The sequence below is a fragment of the Microchirus variegatus genome (genome assembly GCF_963457635.1).
Source record: "Microchirus variegatus genome assembly, chromosome: 19".
NCBI lineage: Eukaryota > Metazoa > Chordata > Actinopteri > Pleuronectiformes > Soleidae > Microchirus > Microchirus variegatus.
The window spans coordinates 12,723,026-12,744,731 of NC_139820.1; the positions used below are offsets into that span (position 1 = coordinate 12,723,026).

A 21,706-nucleotide genomic window follows, 5' to 3' on the forward strand; every position below is an offset into this window, starting at 1 on the left:
GCATGGGCATCACATACCACCTGAGAATTATCCCTATCTTTGTAGCTTTATTATTAATTAGCAAATTAATTAATTTATTATGCTAAAAACCCATTTTCTGCTTTATTTTCCAGACTGATGGAGATATTGCCTTCAAATTGTGTACAATGATTCATGTAACAACTATCTACAAGTACAATCATTATTACTTTGGCTATGATTGGTAATAGTTACATAATAAGTTAACTGTTTAACTTATTAGTGAACACAGAAAAAATAGTTAAGGCATGTTTTCTTTATTATTGAGCTCATTTGGACACATTGAGGATATCATGGGTTTATTTAGCACTTATTCATAATATTTATTACATTATAATATAAATGTATTAATTATCATATAAAAAATGGTTAAGCCTCCATTTCTTTATTAATGCATTAAATGGAACGTTTTAACATATTGTATGCTTTTTCATGAAATTTAATAAACATAGTGTATGCTTTTTCATGACATTTGGACACTTTGAAGATATGGCAGGTGTGGTTAGCATTTTAATATTCATATTATTTAACAAGGTATAATAGGTTAACTAGTTTTATTAAAAACTAGAGAGAAATTTATGAGTTCAGGTATTCTGTGTTCAATATCGAGTTTATATGGATACTTTGAACATGTATAAAGTGTAGTCAGCATTATATCATAATATTTAACAGTTATTTTGTTGAATTTATTAATAATTAATTAAAACAGTTAGTGGCAGGTGCGAGTGCGTATACTTTGGGTATATTGGAAAGTTGAGGATTGGACAAGTTCGCGGATATACCCCTTGCTGTCGGCCCCCGACAGCGTAGGCTAGTTTTAATTTTAGTCAACAAACACGACGGTTTTACCTTTTAGAGTCATGTGCTTTTATTTTGGAAATGTCAATCGGGATGTATAGCGGTCTGAATGGTAACTTCATCATTTCTTTTACGTTGTGGCAATCGAAACCGGTAAAACACGGCTATAGAAGCGTCAAAGAGGTATAATTGACATAAAAGTAAGTGCACAAAATAAAGCGTCAGCAGCACAATACTAAAGAGACACTTCGCAAAATCACTAGTTTACAACTGTTGATCACAAACACATGCACTAAATGTAAGCCTTCTGTGATATTTGGTGTTTTTAAATCACTGAGGTCGTGACTTATTCTGAAAACTCTTACCGGATGTACTAATCACATGTACTTTAACTAGCTTGCCGTGTGTCTCGGTTAAGCTAACATGGCTTAGCCTGTTATGGAAGAAGGCGTTCAGAAGTCTGGAGAACGTCCTCCTGACTGACAAGAAAACCCGCATATATATAGAAAGAGTGGGAGCTTGGACCACTGTACAGCCACAATTACAACAATTAGAACCACAACATGGAACCGGGAGCAGTGGCGTGTCGGACAGTTAGCCTTCGCCGTCGAGTGTAGCTCTCCACCAGCCGCAGTGGCGGCAGCTCGGCGTGCGCTGAAGGGAATCACGGGAATCTTTGTTGGCGTTTTTTTCCATGAGACACAGACAGGCTTCCTCACTGCCTTGTGACAACACTCACGCTGGCTAACATTAGCTGTCCGCACAGCTCCTCGTGTTTTATGGACTTCTTTCAGTCATAATTGTTGCCTTGTTGCGGCAGTCATGTTCGCCGTGCGCATCGTCACCGCAGACTACTATCTGGCAAAGCCCGTTAAAGACCTGGATGTGTGCTACTCTGATTTCAGGGAGAGCGACGTGAAGAAAGTGCCGGTGGTGCGGATATTTGGAGCAACACCCGCAGGTGAGTCAGCTCCCCGTTGTATCTGTATCTGTGTCTGTGTTGCTGTTGTTATTGTTATTGAGCATTACTCCAAACTGGGTGGCCGTTTTCGCTTGGGCAGCGCCTGCTGTAAGAATGCACGACAGTGTTCAGATGCAATCGTTGTTTTTCACTGGAAGGCGGCCGGTGTGTTGACACACGGTGTAGAGGAGGTCGCTTCATGCACCGTTGTTGGTCCGCTCTCCCCCTCCTCGCACGGATCGGCTTTTGTTTTCGCTCCCATTCTCCATTATGGCACGACGTGCACCTCTACCTTGCCACATGTGGCATTTACGGGCAGCTCGGACACGCCAGTTCTTCTTTTCAGTTGTTGTATTTCTCAGTTCATAAGCAACATGTGGTGAATAGATAGACACGGTTAGCGCCTCTGTCCTCCTCTTCTATTGAACTATCAGAGGAAACTTTGATCTGATCAGCTTGATCGTGAAATATGGCCACTGTTGACATTTCAGCAGCCAGCAACATCAAATATGAATATGGCTGCAAAGCAATCGGAATTTTAATCGATAATCAACTTGATTAACTTCTATGCTGATGATTAATTGGTTTGTAAAATGTGAATGCCTTCTGGTTTTATCTGTACCTCTCCAAAAACAAACGAGATAAATCATTTGAAGGGTTGTGATTTTGAGGTTTGGGAAACACCGATTGACCATTCATTTGTAGTTGATGGATAAAATGTATTGAAAACGAATCAAGAATTTTATATATACCACAGTTCCAGCTCTAAAGATTGAGCTTCATTTCTATGTAAAAAGTGTATGCCCAGTAGATGACATTTCAGGAACCGTCGTGTCAGGACATTGCAGGATAAAAATGAGGGAGTAATGGACCAATAAAAATGCATTAATGATAACGTGAAATTTGCTTCTGCGCATATATTAACTGCAAAAAAAGAGAGGTTAAGGCTCGACATGGATGAGTCACTCCCCTTGGCACATTCCCTGCTCTCTAATAAATCCATTACTGCTGTTTAGCCTGAATACCTAATCCCAATGCTGCAAAACAACAGAATCACTTTCTGCACAATGGCAAAGCATTCACATCCGCAGCAAAACCCCTACAATAAAGTATACTCAGTCTTATACCATTTCTAACATTATTTTTATTAGCATTTTAAATCTGTTTCTGTTTCATATAAATTACCATAAAACCATAATGGATTCACCCCCAAAGACAGCCACTTCAGTGACTCCTCTGTGAGAAAAGGCAGAGTGTTTGTGCCTCACTGTAACTTTTCACTGGGTCAGTTTTGATGACATTCTTGATCTTGGGGATCAAGGCTGAGTCTCCAGTGTTTTCTGTCATGTTCTGGAGGAGAACTTGTGCATCCTTCACTGGGTGTTATGCACTCACACCATCTACTGCATGTGACACTTTTGATTCATTCAGGGTTCAGATGTCTGAGAATTCATGTCCTCATCTCTAGAGACAGTGAGGTGGCCGATGTTACAGGTTTCTGCTCTAAAGCCCAATTTATACTCCTGCGTAAAGTGCTCTGCGTAGGCCACGCAGAGTCCTCTGCGTCGACGCAGAACCTGTCAAAGAGCCTCTGCGTCGTCTCCGGGTGCACGGAATATTTTTTAAGTGTCCGTCACTCCGTCAAGGGACAACAGAGACGGCAAGGGCTGCGATTGGTCCTCAGGACAGGCCGAGCAAAGCTGTTCTGTGCCGGCTCACAGTCAGCACCGAGCACCCACAGAGGGCGGAGCTGAACACCGCCGACTTCGTCGCTGCCGAACTATAAATACGTCATATCTTAACACACACAGCACATGTTTAGACTCTAAATGGCCAATTTCTCGCCTCAAATTATCTTATAACTGCGTTCCGGGACACAGAAAAGTGACAAACGGCCGCTGTTTCAACAATAACAGTCTTTCTCCCTCGGACGCCATTGCTCACTGTAGCCAAAAGCACAACAACCTTGCGCAGCGACCCCTACTGATCGGGCGGGAAATTGCAGCGCCTATCCGTCACCACGACGCAGAAGTATAAAGGCTAGAGTGGTCTACGTAGTCGGAGAAGTATAATGTGGCCTTAAGAACCTCCCTCAACAGATCGGCCCAAGCATTTCTGCTTCTCTCTCTCAGCAGGGGTTAGCTGTAGTGCTGCGGCGGTAGAATGTTGAAATCTGTCAGTGGGCACGACATAAGATGTGTGAGCAAAGCTTTGAACATGAGGGTATTTTACCACTTGAGGTGCAACAATCATAATAGAGGCGTTGTCTGTCATTAGCACTCTGCCTTTCTCTGATGGCTGCCTCTACATGAGACAGCTGCTTTGCTCTGCCAGATGAGCACCCATGTTAGACTCGAGAACAGCTCTCACCAAGCACATGGGACAAAATCTTCCAGTCCTCACAGATGTTTGATGTAATGTGCCATTACTGTATGACATATGACTGTTGAGACTAGGGATGGGACTTTTTTGTCGACAAATTGATCGACAATCCACACACGTGCACCTCGACAAAAAATGCCTAACCCTACTGTCCAGGCTCCCTGTGCTCTCAGATGATGGTGCGCACTGAGGAGGAAGAGTCACCGGCCCGTTTTTGTGAATGGAATAGGTGAGGGCGGGTCGGTAAGGTGACTATGGAGCTTCAGCCGCTGTCTGTGGTGCTCAAAGGCTGGTTTGTAGGATGAGTGTGTTGTCAGTCACCTGTAACGTTGTTGGTGACAACAGCTGTTCTCTCCAGTGGCTGTGCGTGTCCAAGCTTGTGTGGGTGTGCGAGCGTGCAGGGTTTCCCCCAGAAAACCTGCTAAGCCCAGTGGTAGGACCTCTCGGGCAGCCCTCCGGCGGCCCACAGCGTTTTTGTAAAAAATAATTAAGTTTGCAGGTAATTTTATTATTATGACTATTATGTGTTATTGTAAGACATTTATTAACAATACTTTTACACCACCTATAGAATCTTACAAAAATACATACTCTTGAAATTAAATAAAAAATATCTTTTTTTTCACTTACATACTAATTAAGTAATCAGCCAGTGAATCTTACAGTTTTTCTCCATATGTTTGGCTCATTTCTTGAAACAGAAATTACATTCTCAAAGCAACATGGACAAACCTCCAAACCACTTCACAGTTGTCCACAACAGAATTGCATTTCTCATTCATTTATGAAATTGCAATCGTCTTAGACATCTTTGCAAAGGTTTAAGTACAGGTAGCACACAGTTAGCACAGTTAGCCTTCATTTAGCACAGTTTCCAAGTGAATAGATCTTGTTGATCTAAACTGATTGTCGAAGTCTCAGTCTAATGGTTGTTCTCTGCAAAACATGTCAGCATCATTTCATTGTGTAAGTCATCACTTGCACAATAGTCTGTTCAATTGTCAAAATAAGTCAAGAATATCATATATGAATCTCTTGGAACATTTGATAAATTAATCATAATTTACACATTCTTTGATCTGATCTGTCATCTGAGATGTGTGAAACTCCTCCTTTGTTAACAAAAATCACACAGAAGCACCTCATTTCCTTGACCACCTTCATTCTGATTTGATTCCTGAAAATGAGAGGTCTGGTAGGGCCTCACCTAGTGTCACCAAGTGTGCACTTGGGTGGGACAATGTGAATTTCCTCCATGGCCTGCTCATCAGGGCCTGGTTCACTACTCATCCAAGGATGGTCATGGTGTTCCTACCACCTTACTCTCCTTTCCTCAATCCTTTTGAAGAGTTCTTCTCTGCTTGGCCATAGAAAGTATATGAGCATCAGGCTCAAAATCAGAGGTCCCTGCTCCATGTGATGATATAACAGGAGATCAGTGCAGGGGATGGTTGTGACATCCACGCTGTTTCTTCCCTCACTGCATCACAAGGGAGAATATACTCTTTGATGTGAATGAGAATCTGTGGCCAGACAGACAGCAGAGTGTGGATGGTCAGGAGGGTGAGGACAGAAATGCCCTCAAGAAATGTTAGTTTTGAATCTCCAGCTTTGTTTTGTGTTTTATATGCGTTAATATGACAGTATATTGTGTATATATACTGTATATATTTTTTCGCTGATGTATGGAAGTTTGATACCGCCAAATTTCGGTGTTTCGAATGTGTGCTTTTTGTGTCAGTGAATAAAATGTCTATTGAAATGCAACTTTGTTCTTGAATCCTCTGACTTCTCAATTGTTCAATTGTTTTCACTTAAGTTAAATCCTAATTAAGTAAATGACAGTGAATCTTAAAACAAGCCATGCAATGCTGGTCACATTTAAAAGTAAAATAATTAACACACCGCACCTGCGCTGTACTGTTCTCCCTCTCCTGCGCCGTGCGCTTCTCCGTATCCGACTGGATCATTTCTCTACACGCAGTTTTACCCCTACAATGCTGCAATTAAGGGAATAACGGATCCTCAGATGAGCTGATGTCTTTAGTTAACTGTTCAAAGAGAGAGAATGTTCTCTGGTGTGAAGTGAATGTCACGGGGAGTTCATAGGTTTCACTTTTGCGCAAAGACTTTCCAGCATTTAATAGGCGATGTTCCACTCCCAGTGTTTCGGTCGCCGAATTATCGGTGCATTCCTAAATATAACATCTTTATTGACAATAACAATATTACCGTAATAATGGTGTATTTGATGGTGTGACTTGAGTTTCAATCGGCAAGGGGACGCTCGCTGGTTACATGCGGGCGCATCGCACTTGTAAGTAATTTTAAGTAAAATAAAGCAACATAAATAAAAAAAGTGGTAGTGCCCCCTCATCTGCCTCATCTGGTGCAGACAAATGTCCCTTTTATTTCTGCGCACCGCCCCTGCGCTGTTTTCTTCTCCCTCTCCTGCGCCGTTTGTCGCTCCTGCGTCTCCAACAGTCTCTTCCAAAGCAGACTGGATAATTTCTCTATGTGTTTTATCCCCACATAAACATAATGATCTTTATGACGAGGATGGAGTACAGTCACGATAAAGTGCAGGTGATCCGAGTAGATCTGAGTAAAACGTGACAGACTCTGAAGAGCAGAGCGCACCTTTCATTGTTTTTACTCCGTGTTCTCAGTATTTATGTAAAAGGTGCTTTAGCGCTGTAATTAAGAGAATAACGGATGAATCAGCAGCCAAGTTCCACAGTGAACTCGCTGTGTTTCGGCCGCAGAATTATAAGTGCATCCCTAAATATAACATCTTTTTTGACAAGAAAAATTTAACCGTAATAATGACGCTCTTGATAGTGTGACTTTTGTTTCAATCGGCACCTGGACAAGCGTGCGCTGCACTGATTACATGGGGGAGCATGCGCCCTTGTTCCCCGCTATAGAAAAATCCGTGGTGTATAAAAAAAATCTATTTAAAATAAATAAACAAGCAACGCTAAGCCTGGCAGGGGGGCAAGGGCGGCCCACAATAAGCCGTCTGCACAAATGAAGACGTTATCTCACCCAGTCAAGATCCTGCACTCTGGTGGACACTACAAGCGCAGGTTCAAAAACCTGAGCCGCCCGGCGACACCTGTGACACCTGTGCCAGCTCCGCTTTTCTTCTTTTTTTGCCCTTCATTTTTATTATCGCTGCTTTGAAGGTTTTCCCCACATTACTGAGGATTGCTGTGGAGGAGGCTCCAACCCTTCGAGTGAATGCATTGATGGCCAACAAGCTCAGCCCAGATGCATGGAGGTGTACTGTTGTTGGACTGACAGAGCACATGGACCAGCAAGTCAAGTGGGAGACTACAGTCGTAGATATTTTCTAAAAATAAGCTGCAGTGCTTTTCATGGCATTTGGCACATGCTGACTGCACAGCCAACATGTTTACCACTGTGTAAGAGAGTGAGGACCAGAGTGAGCTTGATATTATCAAATGCAGGGCAGAGATTTTGCTACTGCACAGAGCACAGAGGCTGCTGCTGTACAAGTCCCAACAAGTTTCTTGGTGCATTGTACCCCCATGATATAATAATCTATCCATCCATTTTCTACCGCCTTACCCTCCACAGGAGCGTCGCGGGGGTGCTGTGCCAATCTCATCCGACACAGGGCGATAGGCAGGGTACACCCTGGACAGTTTTCCAGTCCATCGCAGGACCACATATAGAGACAAACCAGAAACCCACAACCTAAAGTTCTGATAACTGTAATTTTAATAGTATTTGGATGATCCCCAAAGGAATTACTCAATGCTTGCCTTAGAATAGAATCATTATTTGTCATTTGCAACATGTACAACGAAATTAAAGTGCAAAAACCAGTCGGTGTGTCATTCACATCCAATAAAACTATAAGGACTATCTAAATAAAATAAATAATAAAACTTAATGCATTAATAAAACATTTACATCTGTTGAATTGCACAATCCCTTAATTGAGCAGCCTGTGTTTATGTGTTTTTTGATTTATTTAATATGGTTATTGCTTTGGGGTAGAAGTTGTCCCTGAATCTGTTCGTTCTTATCTTTAGTGACCTGTAGCGTCTCCCTGATGGCATCAGTTTAAACAGGGAGTGGCGCCATTAGGCCAGGATTTTACAGTTAATGTGGTGGCACGTGCAGTCTTCCTGAGGGGGGCATATGCAGGGATTAACAGCAGCGACAAGTGGTCAGACTGGCCCAGGTGCGGTAGTGGTCTAGCCCTGTAGCCCAGCTTGATGTTGGAGTAGACCTTGTCCAGGTTGTTAGCTCCTCTTGTAGCACACATGCTGATGAAATTTGAGGAGCGCTGCCTTCAAGTCTGCATGGATAATGTCACCTGCTATGATGTACATAGCATCAGGATAAGTGCTCTGCTGACTGCTGATGCTGCTGTGTAAATGTCTGATGGCCGCGTTAGCATTTGCATCCGGTGGTATGTAGACCGCAGTAATCATGATCACAGTGAACTCTGTGGAGATAAAAGGGCCTAGATTTAACAGTCACATACTCCAGGTCCGAGGAGCAGTGACTGTCTACGGTTACTGTGTTTGTACACCAGTTGTTGTTGACTACACACACGTACCGCCCTCCTCTGCTCTTACCAGACTCTGATGTCCTGTCATGACGCTGTGCTGTGTAGCAAGATGGCAAGAAGGCAAGATGGCGATTGTGGCGATTGTGATAATTTTGATGAATGATAGCAAATACAACACAGTATGCATAAAAACTCACTTGTTCCCCTGAAATGTTGTTGTTTCTTGTATGAAAACTCTCTGTTTCCCCTGAAATTTAGTTGTTTCTTCCATGTGATATATTTACAAGCCGTCTCTCAAAATCATCTATTGTACTAAAAACTATAGTTGCCGGCACTGGCTTGTAATTACCCTTGACAGTCATGTTGACAAGTCTTATCACGTCACCGTCGTTCCCAGGGTGCTGGCAACACAGCCCTCCGAAAAAAAAATTACCTTCTTCGGCCTAGTTCACCACAAGATTTTGCCTAAGAAGTTGCCAAATAATTTTGAAGCTTGCTGACAAACACCTTCATTTAATGCCAGCGGCTGTGCTAGACATTTTAATTGTCCATCATAAACATAGTCCATCTCATGGTCTTTAATTTTCAAAAAACACAATAACATTTACAAGGCTTAAAGTTTTCAGGCACAGAATTGTATTCAATGGGGAGGGAGGCCACTGAAACTCTGCAGCACAATGTCTCTGCAAATTGGAACAATGCAAAAATACAGATTGAAACAATCACAATGAAAAACATTTTTTTTTAAAGAAAGAAAATAAATAGGAATTAAAGCCTGCCCTGAATGCAATCAAACATTCCTCATGCTCTGCATGGACTTAAACTTGGTTCTGGCTTTAACGTAATCAAATGCATCAAGGGAGAGGGACCCTCTCCCTTTGCCCCCCTTTGTGCATCCTCCAAACACTTCCTATAGCTTCTAATTAGAGTCTGGATTCTGGAGGAAGGTATTTTGGACCATTCTTCTTTACAAAACATCTCCAAATTAGTCAGGTTTGATGGTTTGCCCCGGCACAACTTCAACTTTGTCACTGATTCCTGGACATTGTTCTCCAGAATCTGCTGATATTGCAGACGTTCTGTAAATCATATAAACTTTATTTCACTTCTCAAATATCACAGTTTGTCTCCTAATATGATTTAACTGAAATGTCTTATTTGGATAACCAATGATTTATAAAGGAAAATTATGAACATTTGGTGCATACCACTGTATTCATGTGTAATCATGTGTTTTTGTTGTTTCATGAAAACAATATCTACTATATATACTTTATATATACTTTAAAGAGAAGGATCAAAGATAGACACATATTTCTAATATCAAATCAAACACTAATGAAATACATTGAAGTGGCTCTGTGGTGTAGTGTGGATGGATCAGTTACTGAATGAGCTGATGATGTCCTAACTTTCAACACTTTGCTAAATCATTAGCATCACAGTCAATACTTCATACACAAAGCTGTGTCATTCACACATGATTCAATAGGGGTGGGAATCTCTTGGCACCTCACGATTCGATTACCATTCAGGTCAACGATTCGATTCTAAACCGATTATCGATGCATCTCGATGCAACAATATTTTACTTTAATACTTTGCTACTCATTTAAAAGTAAGATAAAGCAACATAAATATAAAAGTGGTAGTGCCCCCTCAGCTGCCTCATCTGGTGCAGACAAACGACCCTTTTATTTCTGTGCACTGCCCCTGCGCTGTTCTCTTCTCCCTCTCCTGCGCCATTTGTCGCTCCTCTGCGTCTCCAAGCACTCATTTCACATCTAAAGCCGACTGGATCATTTCTCTACGTGTTATATCCCCACATAAAAATAACGATCTTTATGACGAGGATGGAGTACAGTCGTGATGAAGTGCAGGTGATCTGAGTGAAACGTGGTGACAGACTCTGAAGAGCAGAGCGCACTTTTCATCGTTTTCACTCCGTGTTCAATCTTTGTGAAAGAAGACTTTTTAACGCTGCAATTACGGGAATAACAGATGCATCAGATGAGCTGATATAGAATATTCTCTGGTGTGAATTGAATGTCGCGGAGAGTTCATAAACTGTGATGCACGCAGCCAAGTTTCGCTTTTGCGTAGAGACTTTCCAGTGTTTAACAGGTGCTGTTCCACCGTGTTGTAGCTGTGTTTCGACCGCCGAATTATCGGTGCATCGCTAAATATAACATCTTTATTGACATGAACGATGTAACCGTAATAATGACGCACTTTATAGTGTGACTTATATGCATGTATAGGGTTTCAATCGGCACCTGGACAAGCGTGCGCTGCGAGGATTACATGGGGGAACGTGCGCTCCCTGTATGTGACTGAACACTAGTGGCGCACGTTATATAGAGGAAAACTCACCATAAGGAGATAGAGCGGTGCTGGCGTCACACCATCATCTCAGACAACTACTGTCTGTCCTGCTCTCTTTCAGCTGCTGAATAATCCATCTGTTTGTTGTTTTTGTGATGATAAAGCCTGCTAACATCAGCTTAAAGATTGCTATTTTCTTCTCTCTTAAAGGAAAAGAAGCTCTGAGAGTGCTTATTTTCTTTGGCCTAAGTTCAGATTTGAGTGGGTGTGTTTGGTCAAAAATGTTGCGTTTGGTCTCATAGTGGCGTTTCACGTTGGCACTTTTTAGTGCCACTGTCTCTGAACAGATGAGACAGACTGGTTTTGTGCTTCCACGGGGAAGATTGAACATGAATGAGTCTGTCCATTCTGGGTTGAAAGCTCTATTTTCGTTGTCCACTTTTCTCTTCTTAGAGAGCACCATGTTAATTATTTTTCTCTGGCACACTCTTCTCTACCTGTATTGCTCACTCGTCTCCGTCTTCTCTCGCTGTAAACTCTCTTCTTCTCTCGATGTAGCACTCTTTTCTCTCCGTCTTCTCTCTCTGTATCGCTCACTAGTCTCCCTGTCTGTCACTCGCTATTTAGCGGGATGCACAGATTTGATTGGCTTTTAGTGACGTCACTTGGGATGACTCCAGTTGAATGCAATTGGTCAGTGGATTTCCGGATTCGCTCAACCAGTACCGTAAAGTCTAGAGAAGCTGCGCCGGTCAAAATAGAAGCACCTCGTCAACATTTAAAATTCTTAAATAATTTATTCACTGTGGGTCCAGGCTGTACAGGATGGCGTCTGCGTCTGGACTCGGACCGCGGTCCGCCTGTTAGTGACCTCTGGTTAAGGGGAAGGATACAGAAAGCTATCTCAGAGATTTAAGCTAAGTGTGAGGAACATTGTGAGGAATTGGAAGACCACAGGCACAGTTCTAGTTGACGCATTAAGGCCTGACGCGCCTGAAGAAAGAAGAAAACCTCTGTAAATCCTGAGCTTCAATCCCTACTAAATTTCTCAGCCTCTGTAGCAGATATAGGAACACATTTCAAAAAGCATTTGAGAGCTTACACCTGTGGCTTTCCTGTGATATTTAGTTTATTTAGATGCAAAACATAAAATTAAAGTGAATAATAGTTATTCACTTTAATTTTAAAATAGTTTTCAATAAAAAAACAGTAAGCAAATAAAGTCATATCAGCTTGTGTCAGAGCCTTGATTTAGTCCTGATGGAGTGTGAAGAACAAGAACAGCATGTAATGACTGTAACGGTGATAACGCTTACAGCGCTGTGGCATTTGCAGGTAAATCCACTGTCACCCCTGGTGTGGTTGAAAACACTCCGTCGATTACGGTGGTATTTATCGCCATTATCGCCGACCTCGTCGTTTTCAAACATGTTAATTGTGATTAATTAATTACATTTTCCATTAACGCGTTATGTTTTTTAATCGTGGTGTTAATCACTTCTTTACTGATGTCCTCAGTACCGGGGGCAGCATCAGACGCAGCGACAAAACTAACTTTAATAAACACAAACATGCTGCATACCCACAGAAAGGTCAGAAACTCAGCTTAAAGCTCATATAAACCATTCTTATGTTCACCAAACACAGTTAAAACACCGATGGATCAAACCCCCAGGAGGTGAAAAAAACATTTACAGTGCACGTGTTTAAGAGCGGCACCGGAGCGTCAGTGTGATTATGTAAACAGCGGAGAATTCACAGATTCAAACGGTACCATTTGTACCGTTTGAATCTACGACCAAGATTTACGGATCCAGCCCCAAAATAAGAGCGAAACAACACCTGACTTTCAAGAAATACAAGCAGAAATGTTGTCTTACCTTTGCTGTTTATCAAAACAAGTTATTTCCACTGGAACAAAACTGCTTCTCATGAAGAACTACACTTCCCAGCATGCTTTGGGGACAAATCCCGGTCTGATTGATCATTTACTTTGTATTTTTCAACAGTATTATTTTGTTACAGAAAATAAATCTTTATTTATTTATTATATATGTTATTTATTTATGTTCAAATCTGTTCACAGTGTTACAAAATATTTTTATTAAACGTAAAATTAAGTTGTTATATAAGTAAATGTTTAAATAAAATGTTTAAATTTAAAAAAAATTTGTGGAATGTATCGAACCGTGGGTCAAAAATCGTGATACAAATCGAATTGTGAGTTTGTGTATCGTAACAGCCCTAGTAGAAATGCGGCAATGCTTTCCCGGGCGTCAATGGGTTAAGGCCCAATGTGGCAGACCAAGAAAATCTCAGATAAGCAGAGACGAAGGATGGTGAGAACAGTCACAGCCAACCCACAGACCAACTCCAAGACCTACAACCAGGGATTATTATCCGTCCAGGAAACATCCCGAAAAACATTTTGAACCGTCCCGAATCATCCTGAATCGTCCCGAAAATCTTTTTTACATTTTGAGTTGTTACTTACTGATAATATAATAAAAACGCAATACATTATGTTGATAATAAAGAATATATTTATTTCCAGACTAGATTTGTTGTGTTGTTGTAGATGACAACCAACACGCTCAGTCGCAGAAATGTGGCTTACCTGACCTTCTGCCACTACTAGGCCTGTCGCGATATTCAATAAATCAATTAATCGCACGATAATTAAAATTAGCTCGATCATTTTTCTGCCCGCGATAAATGCCATTTGCATGCTTTTTTGTTTTCCCCGTCTCTCACTCTCTCTCTCCCTCTCTCTCTCGGGTCCTAAAGTGTGTGAAATGTGATGTAGTATGCATGCTAGGTGGCTAGGTGGCGCTGTGAAGCACTGCCATACAACAACACCAGGAGCGCGCGCATGCGCTGAAACTTCCTTCTACTTCTCTCTAGTAGCGCTGAGTAGCCCACAGTCGAAAACCAAAACATGGCGTAATTGCTGAAATGACTCCTGGATAGGTATCAGAGCAGCTAAGGCGACTTGAATGTGCGACTGATGGATTCTAATCCACATGTTTGTTGTTGTTTGTCTGTACTGCACATGGATCTGACGTCAGCGTACAGGAGGATAGCCAGCCAATGTGGTGCCAATTTCAGCGTCGTGCCAGCGTGAGCAGCTCAGAAAACACTTTTGCGTTTTCAACCCTTTAGACGGGAACGGGACAGCGGAGCCTTTTTAAGATTTCCACTCTGGAGGGTGGCTTAATTTTTTTGCGTTTTTAAGCCCCAAAAACGCAGTCGCTGTCTAAACGAAAGGCACGTCTGATAAAATATTTTGTCGGTTTCACCCGGGAGCGTTGCCGTGTAAAGCCAGAGTAGCGATGAGTGAACCCTCATGTCAGTCACTTGTCAGTCGCATGGTGTGTGGGGAGGCGGGTCTCCTGGCGTAGCCTACCACAGCAGAGTGCAGCTAACCCATTTTATTGATTGCTTTTGCTTGTTTGTTAATTTATTGTGTTCTAGTGTGAAATATTCTTCAAAAATAAAAGTTTATTTCTCTTTGAAAAGGTGTACCTGCATTATTATACCATTATCATTGTATTTAGAGCTGCAACTAACGATTATTTTCGTAATCGATTAATCTGTCGATTATTTTCTCGATTAATCGATTAATTGTTTGGTTCATAAAAGTTAAAAAATCGTGTTTTTTAAAAAAAAAAGTTGATCAGTGTTTGTCAGAGCTGGAAATGATGATGTTCACGAAAGTCTTGTTTTGTCCACAAACCAATATGATTCAGTTTTAATGATTTCTTTGTTATGTGGAGCAAAGAAACCAAGAAAATATTCACATTTAAGAAGCTAAAACAATCAGAAATGTTGTTTTAATCATGAAAAAAGCTTCAAACCGATTATCGATTATCAAAATAGTTGGCGATTAATTTAGTAATCGATTAATCGTTTCAGCTCTAATTGTATTAGATGAAAATTATCTCAAAACAACATTATCGATTATCGCAATCATTTCTGAGACAATTTATCGTCCAGCAAAATTTGTTATTGTGACAGGCCTAGCCACTCCTCCACCATTTAGTGACTGCATTTAGTGGGTTGTAGTTGTCATAAGAAGGGCCATGCATTGAGATTTGCATGAGGCTGTTTAGGGCTGTCAAAATTGTGTATATATAGATGTACACATCTATATATACGTATATCTATATATATATATATATATAATTATGCAAATTAGGCGCTGACGTCATTTAGCGTCTTCAAACTTACCGTTCATTTATCATTATCGAGGTGAGCTGCTCAATATATCGTGATATTGATTTGAGTGTCATATCACCCAGCCATACTTGTATCAGTTCCAGAGATACCTGTGAACAATCCATGGTCTCTGCTTCAAAGCAGCGGGTCTCAGCAAAATTGAGCTCGCTCTGATCTCTGTTGTATTTTCCATGTTTCAAAATAAAAGTCACAGCCAGCTTTAATGCTTTATGTGCCATAACTTGAGAACTACTATGTATTCCATAGTATAATTTTCTTCTGCATCGCATCGTATTGTATCACACTGCATCGCATTGTGTTAAAATTAAATCGTACTGTATCGCAATAGGTGGGAGTATCGTATTGTATCGCTGGTAATTTCATGAATCGTTAATGTATCGAATCATTGGCAGTGTGTCGAGATGCATATCATATCGCTTTGATGATGAAGATTCCCATCCCTATGGTGTACCATTTATAATATGATCAAGGTGGCTAAGGACAGCTACAGAAGGAAGTTGGAGAGGAAACCCCAGCTGAACAATACGAGGGAAGTCTGGAGTGGTATGAGGACCATCACTGGTTTCAGACCCACTAGCAGTGGAGCTGATGGCAGTTTGGCTATGGCCAATGAGTTAAATCTATAGACTCCTTGGCAGCCTACGTCACGTGCGCGTCACCTTCTCTCTACTACACATGTTTGTTGCAGAAAGCGCTACTGTGAGCAACACAACAGCTTGTCTTGTTCTGCTGTCGGATGCATTAAAGGTTTTTACTGTAACGGTTCACTTTCGTAAGCATCCAGAGTCGTGTAGGACTTTAAGTTCTCGGAGTGTCGATCAGGTACGAGTGGATATCGGGCCACTGCAGACGGGGCCACTTTGTCTTGTCATTAATCCACTCCCCGTCGCCTAAAGCATATGTGTCTTCAAGCTGTATCCCATTCACCAAGGTGAATTTCCAAGCATAACTTGCTTCATCACTAGGCAACAAGCTGGCATAGTACAAGGAAAACATCTCCTTTTTTTTGCCATCTGAATCGTACATGAGAGACGAACACTGCTACTTAAACACTGAGTGATGCCCTTCTGCACCTGCGCTGCGCGCTCATCCGCAATGTTTGTAAACAACCAAGAGCCCTATACCATCAGGCCTGCTCTACTGGGTGACAAGTTGACACCGATGCTGGTGGACCCTCCCCTTGTGTCCTGGATTGTTGACTACCTCACTGACAGACCACAGTACGTGCGCTTGCGGCACTGTGTCAGATGCAGTGGTCAGCAACACTGAGGCCCCACAAGGGACTGTCCTCTCTTCTTTCCTCTTCACCCTTTACACCACAGACTTAAGCTACAAGACAGTCTTGTCATCTTCAGAAGTTTTCTGATGACTCTGCTGTGGTTGGATGTATCAGAAAGGATGAGGAGGCTAAGTACAGGGCTGTGGTGGACTTATCTGGACTATCTTATATTATATTATCTTATCTTAGATAACCGAGGGAAGGAGTAGGAATTCAACCAGCTTATATGGGAATATCCTGGCTGGGACGTCAGCTCTTCTCAGCCCTCTGGCTTGTTGCTCAGGCATTCAGCCAGAAAGGGCCGGGTTGGCTCTACGGCAGGAGGGAGGGCCACCCTCGCCCCTTCCAATTTATTTGTCCAGTTAACTAAGCCCAGACACAGTCGCAGAGGGAAAATAACTGAGCCAATTTCAGGCTGAGACACACTCTTTGCTGCTCTTCCTACTATAGTAGGAATTAGTTTTTTGGATGCTTTGTTAGTAAACCATAACTGTGCAGGATTGCAACCATGCTGACATAGGAGGGAAATGGCCCTTTATCTATACATGACTGAACACACTGCATGCTCTATGGGAATGTATGAGTTTGCATTTACATTCAGGAACACAAGGAAATGATCAGTGGTTATGACAGTGTAGTGCAACACTGATGATTGCTTTGTTTTTGTTTTTTTAACCAAATATAGTTAAGATACAGGGGTAAGTTGTTGGTAGTGGATTAAAATGATTAAAAAGTTGATTTTGCATAATATGCCCCCTTTAACCAAAGGAGATGATACTGGACTTCAGGAGAACGCGTGACACAGACTGTGCCCCTCTTTGTAGTGCGGAAAGGGTGCTGACACCACACAGTGACAATAAAGGCTTTCTGATTTCCAAGGAGTATGATTCATCAGTTTTACTTAACAGTTGCCATTGATGCATCAGCAAGGTAGATTTCAGGCAAAGATTTCAAAGCAGACTGTTGTTTAAGCTCTTTGGAAGAAGCACAAAGCCATTCCAAACTAGCTGAACTGCAATTGCACTGGTAGGTAAAAATGAGGTTGTAGTTACCAACCTTGTAACAAAGCTTCAGGCTGATTGCCTTACTGACCCAGTGGAACTTTGGGTTTGCTGCTCCTGCAGTGGCTGCTGAGTCATTGAGCTGTGGTGCTGGTTACCGTCAACAGAAAAGGGGTGGAAGGCACATGGCGTCAGTGCTCCTCCCCTTTGAAATAAGACCCCAAAACTGTAACACAAATACTCCCTCTGTTTCTCCTGTGGTGTGACGAGGTGGGTTAAAACGACCCCCTCTCAGGTGCTTTTGCTTTTTGCTTTGCCTGCACTGCGTTGCTTAGCAACTGCAACAGAAGCGAGCATAGGCTGGTCATGATGTGCTTACTGTGTGTGTGTGTGTGTGTGTGTGTGTGTGTGTGTGTGTGTGTGTGTGTGTGTGTGTGTGTGTGTGTGTGTGTGTGTGTGTGTGTGTGTGTGTGTGTGTGTGTGTGTGTGTGTGTGTGTGTGTGTGTGTGTGTGTGTGTGTGTGTGTGTGTGTGTGTGTGTGTGTGTGTGTGTGTGTGTGTGTGTGTGTGTGTGTGTGTGTGTGTGTGTGTGTGTGTGTGTGTGTGTGTGTGTGTGTGTGTGTGTGTGTGTGTGTGTGTGTGTGTGTGTGTGTGTGTGTGTGTGTGTGTGTGAGTGAGTATTGAAACAGGAGGCTGGGAACAGATGCACATGTGGGGTGGCTTCCTGATTTTGTGAGGCTTCCAGTATACACACACACAGACATACATCAGTCACAAACCTCTTCTTCCCTGACCCTCTTTTTGAGTAAATCTCTGCAGTTAGAAGCTCTATGTGGATTATCTTGTTATGAAAATAAAGATAACACCTTTGAGATTCCACCAGAGGTTTAAGTTTCACTGTAGATGCCACTGTTTTGGAGTAAGTGCACATGGAACAAGGCATAAACGATGGATTTGATGGTAGTCGACTACAAAAATTTGTCGACGATAAAATTTAAGCGTTGCCGTGTTATTGTTGTTGCAACTCTCATTCCATGGTAGCACTACGGCGATGCGCGAACACCTTAAACGCTGACACCTCGGAGCCGCCGTATCATCACATACAGCAGAAAAGTGAGTTCACAAATAACGTTGGTACCTCATAGATATTTTTAAATCACATGCTCAATTATTAATTAACCATCAGCTAGGGATGTCACAGTTCCCGGTGTAACGGTAAACCGCGATAACATTTTTGACGATAATAATTTCCCGCTTAATTTAAAAAAAATTATTATCTCGGTGAATAACCGCGCCCATGGTGTAGGCACCGTGAGTCTTTCCAGCGTCTCCGTCTGCTGAAGTTGCCGCACAGGCGCACTCTGTAGCCTACAACCTGATGTTCAAACTTTATCGAAGCTGGAATCATGGCCGAAGGAGGAGACGACAGCCCTCAGGATATATACGTATATGAAAACTCACCCATAACAGTATAGCGCGGTGCTGGCGTCACGTCATCATCTCAGACCACTACTGTGTCTGTCCTGCTCTCTTTCAGCCGCTGAATAAGCCATCTGTTGGTTGTTTTTGTGACGATGAAGTCTGTTAACACGTTAGCATAAAGATCGCTAGCTTAAAATGCTAACAGTCCACACATCAGCAGTCTCTGTGCTTTTTCTATCATTGTGAAGACGTTCAGCCACAGAGGATTATTGTCCTGTTCTCCTAGCCTTCCTTTGTCAAACAAAGCTTTTGTTGATGACTGCTTTGATGACAATCACGCTTTAATTTCGCACTGCACACATAAGCACAGGAAAGTTCCAGGCACTATCTCTCCCCTCCCCTCCCTCTCTCTCTCTCAGTACGTGCATATTAATTAGCCATGTCTATTCTCGGTGATTGTCAGCTGATTGGCTGAAAAAGCAACAAAAGCTCTGGAATGTGAGATCGCCACACCCAAACTAGGAGTGATTCACAGCGATAAAACAACCTTAATTCAAACACAAAGTTTATGGTTTTAAGACCCACAATACTGTGATTTGAAGCATGTAGTGGCTTCTTCAAAACTTCAACTTGTGTAATTTTGGAAAAAAATGGAAATCCCTAACTTTTTCCTGTTTTTTCTCGTTTTGCGCTTTGCCGACTTGTTCCCGCTTGGTCCGTGGCGGGTCACATATGTGGCCCTGCGATGGACTGGCGAACTCTCCAGGGTGTACACCACCTATCACCCTATATCAGGGGTCGCACAGCACCCCCTGCGACCCTCTAGTGGAGGATAAAGTGGTAGATGATGGATGGATGGATTTTAGATTTTTATCTGTCCAATATCTGATCCAGTGATTTTGATCGGTATTGGGCCGATACTGATACTGCATATCTATCTCCCTAGTGTCAGTGGATGTATGCAGTCTTACAGATTTAGAACCAGGGTGAGTATCGGTTCCTACAAATGAAACTTATAATTTTGTTGTTGTGTTGCAGGTCAGAAGACGTGTCTTCATCTCCATGGTGTGTTCCCTTACGTCTGTGTGCCATATGATGGCTACGGGCAACAGCCAGAGCGCTACCTGCGGCAGGTGGCCTTTAGCATTGACAGGGCCCTCAACGTTGCAATGGGGAACCCTGCCTCCAGCACCCAGCACGTATTCAAGGTGGTGCTAGTCTCCGGCATGTAAGTGACATGTCATTATTGCAGACTGAACTTAGCTGATAAAGTAGGAATTTGCCTTAAAGCCTCTGGAAACCCAAATCCACCAAAGTCTTCTAACTATGTAATTTAGGGTCTTATGTGCATAATATTTAACATGTAAAAATATTAGAAATCAGTTTTCATCCAAATTCGAAATATTTGTCCTTTTAATTGTTGAAATGTGGGTTTCAATTGGGCGGAGTTATCTCTGGGGTTTATGACAAATAATTAAATACCAATCATGAATCGTCCAACGTTTTTGGGGCCACAGTATCTGTACGATTTCAATATCTTAATATAAAACTGCTCTGGTTTGAGTTGTCTCCGCAGCCCGAGGCGGAAAATCAGGTTAGAGATGGTAGAGACATGGAGGAAGAACCTGAAGTGATAAACTCGCTGGTTGGCGTCAAGTCAAGTGTGTGGAAAAGTTTCGGCTTTTACAAGCGTGGTGGAGAGCTGGATAAATCAAATGCGATATGTAAATTGTGCCGTGTCGCTGTTAAATACACCGGTAGCACAAAAAACACACCTGAAGCGGTGACATGACTTGAATGTTTCCCAAACCCCGTTGAGACAAAGTTGTTGTTATGTTGCTCCCGTTTGTCAATATGTAAACACAGTTTACACACAGAGCTACGCAGACACATTCATTCACTTCTTCAGTGTTTCTTTTATTGTAAACAAGATCCCAACAACGTATGCACTAGTTGCTTTGTGCCATCTACTGGTAGCAAACGGTATAACACATTTAGACTTGTGCATAACAGTTATCTTTTCAGATTTTTGTTAAAGCTTATACTTGTATCAGTTCCAGAGATACCTGTGAACAATCCATTGTCTCTGCTTCAAAGCAGCGTGTCTCAGCACAATTAAACTCTCTCTGATCTCTGTTGTATTTCCTATGCTTCAAAGTAAAAGTCACAGCCAGCTTTAATGCTTCAAGTACCATAACTTGAGAACTACTATGTATTCCATAGTATAATTTTCTTCAGCATCGCATCGTATCATATCACACTGCATCGCATTGTGTTAAAGGGCCCATATTGTGCAAAATCAACTTTTTAATCATTTTAGTACTGATATTTGGGAGTCCCCAAAATGTGAAAAAACAAGACTCAGTCATGTTTTAGTGGTTCCACTTAGTGTAAGTATACGCGATAAAACACGCAATGTTTAAACCTACCGCGGAATTACGACATAGCGAGCATTTCACCGTGAATGTTGGCACCCCGCCAGGCAGAGTAGCTCCTCCTTGTCCCTGTGAAATACGAGAGTGCAGGCGAGGGAGGAAGAGTGGCTGCACAGCGGAGCGCAGTGTTTTACACAAATTTCCAGCCTCAGAGGACTTGTGTGTCCAGTGGATATATTTTATTTATGAAATGTGTTTGAGACCCAGGTGTTTACCTGGGTCTCATTCACATGTAAATGACCAGGCACAAAACCGAGCATTCTGAAAAAGGCTGTTTTGGCAGAGTTATTGAAGTGCT

The 21,706-nt window shown here is 42.2% G+C and overlaps 1 protein-coding gene across 1 annotated transcript in view; it reads left to right on the top strand.

Moving 5' to 3' along the window:
• Nucleotides 1-1,296: 1,296 nt before the first annotated feature.
• The window catches only part of rev3l (REV3 like, DNA directed polymerase zeta catalytic subunit), an 83,025-nt gene continuing 62,615 nt past the window's right edge, over nt 1,297-21,706 (top strand). Inside the window, exons 1-2 of the mRNA XM_083906524.1 lie at nt 1,297-1,777; nt 20,012-20,201. Coding sequence (XP_083762650.1) covers nt 1,639-1,777; nt 20,012-20,201 — 329 coding nt within the window. The 5' untranslated portion in view covers nt 1,297-1,638. The remainder of the gene's footprint in view (nt 1,778-20,011; nt 20,202-21,706) is intronic.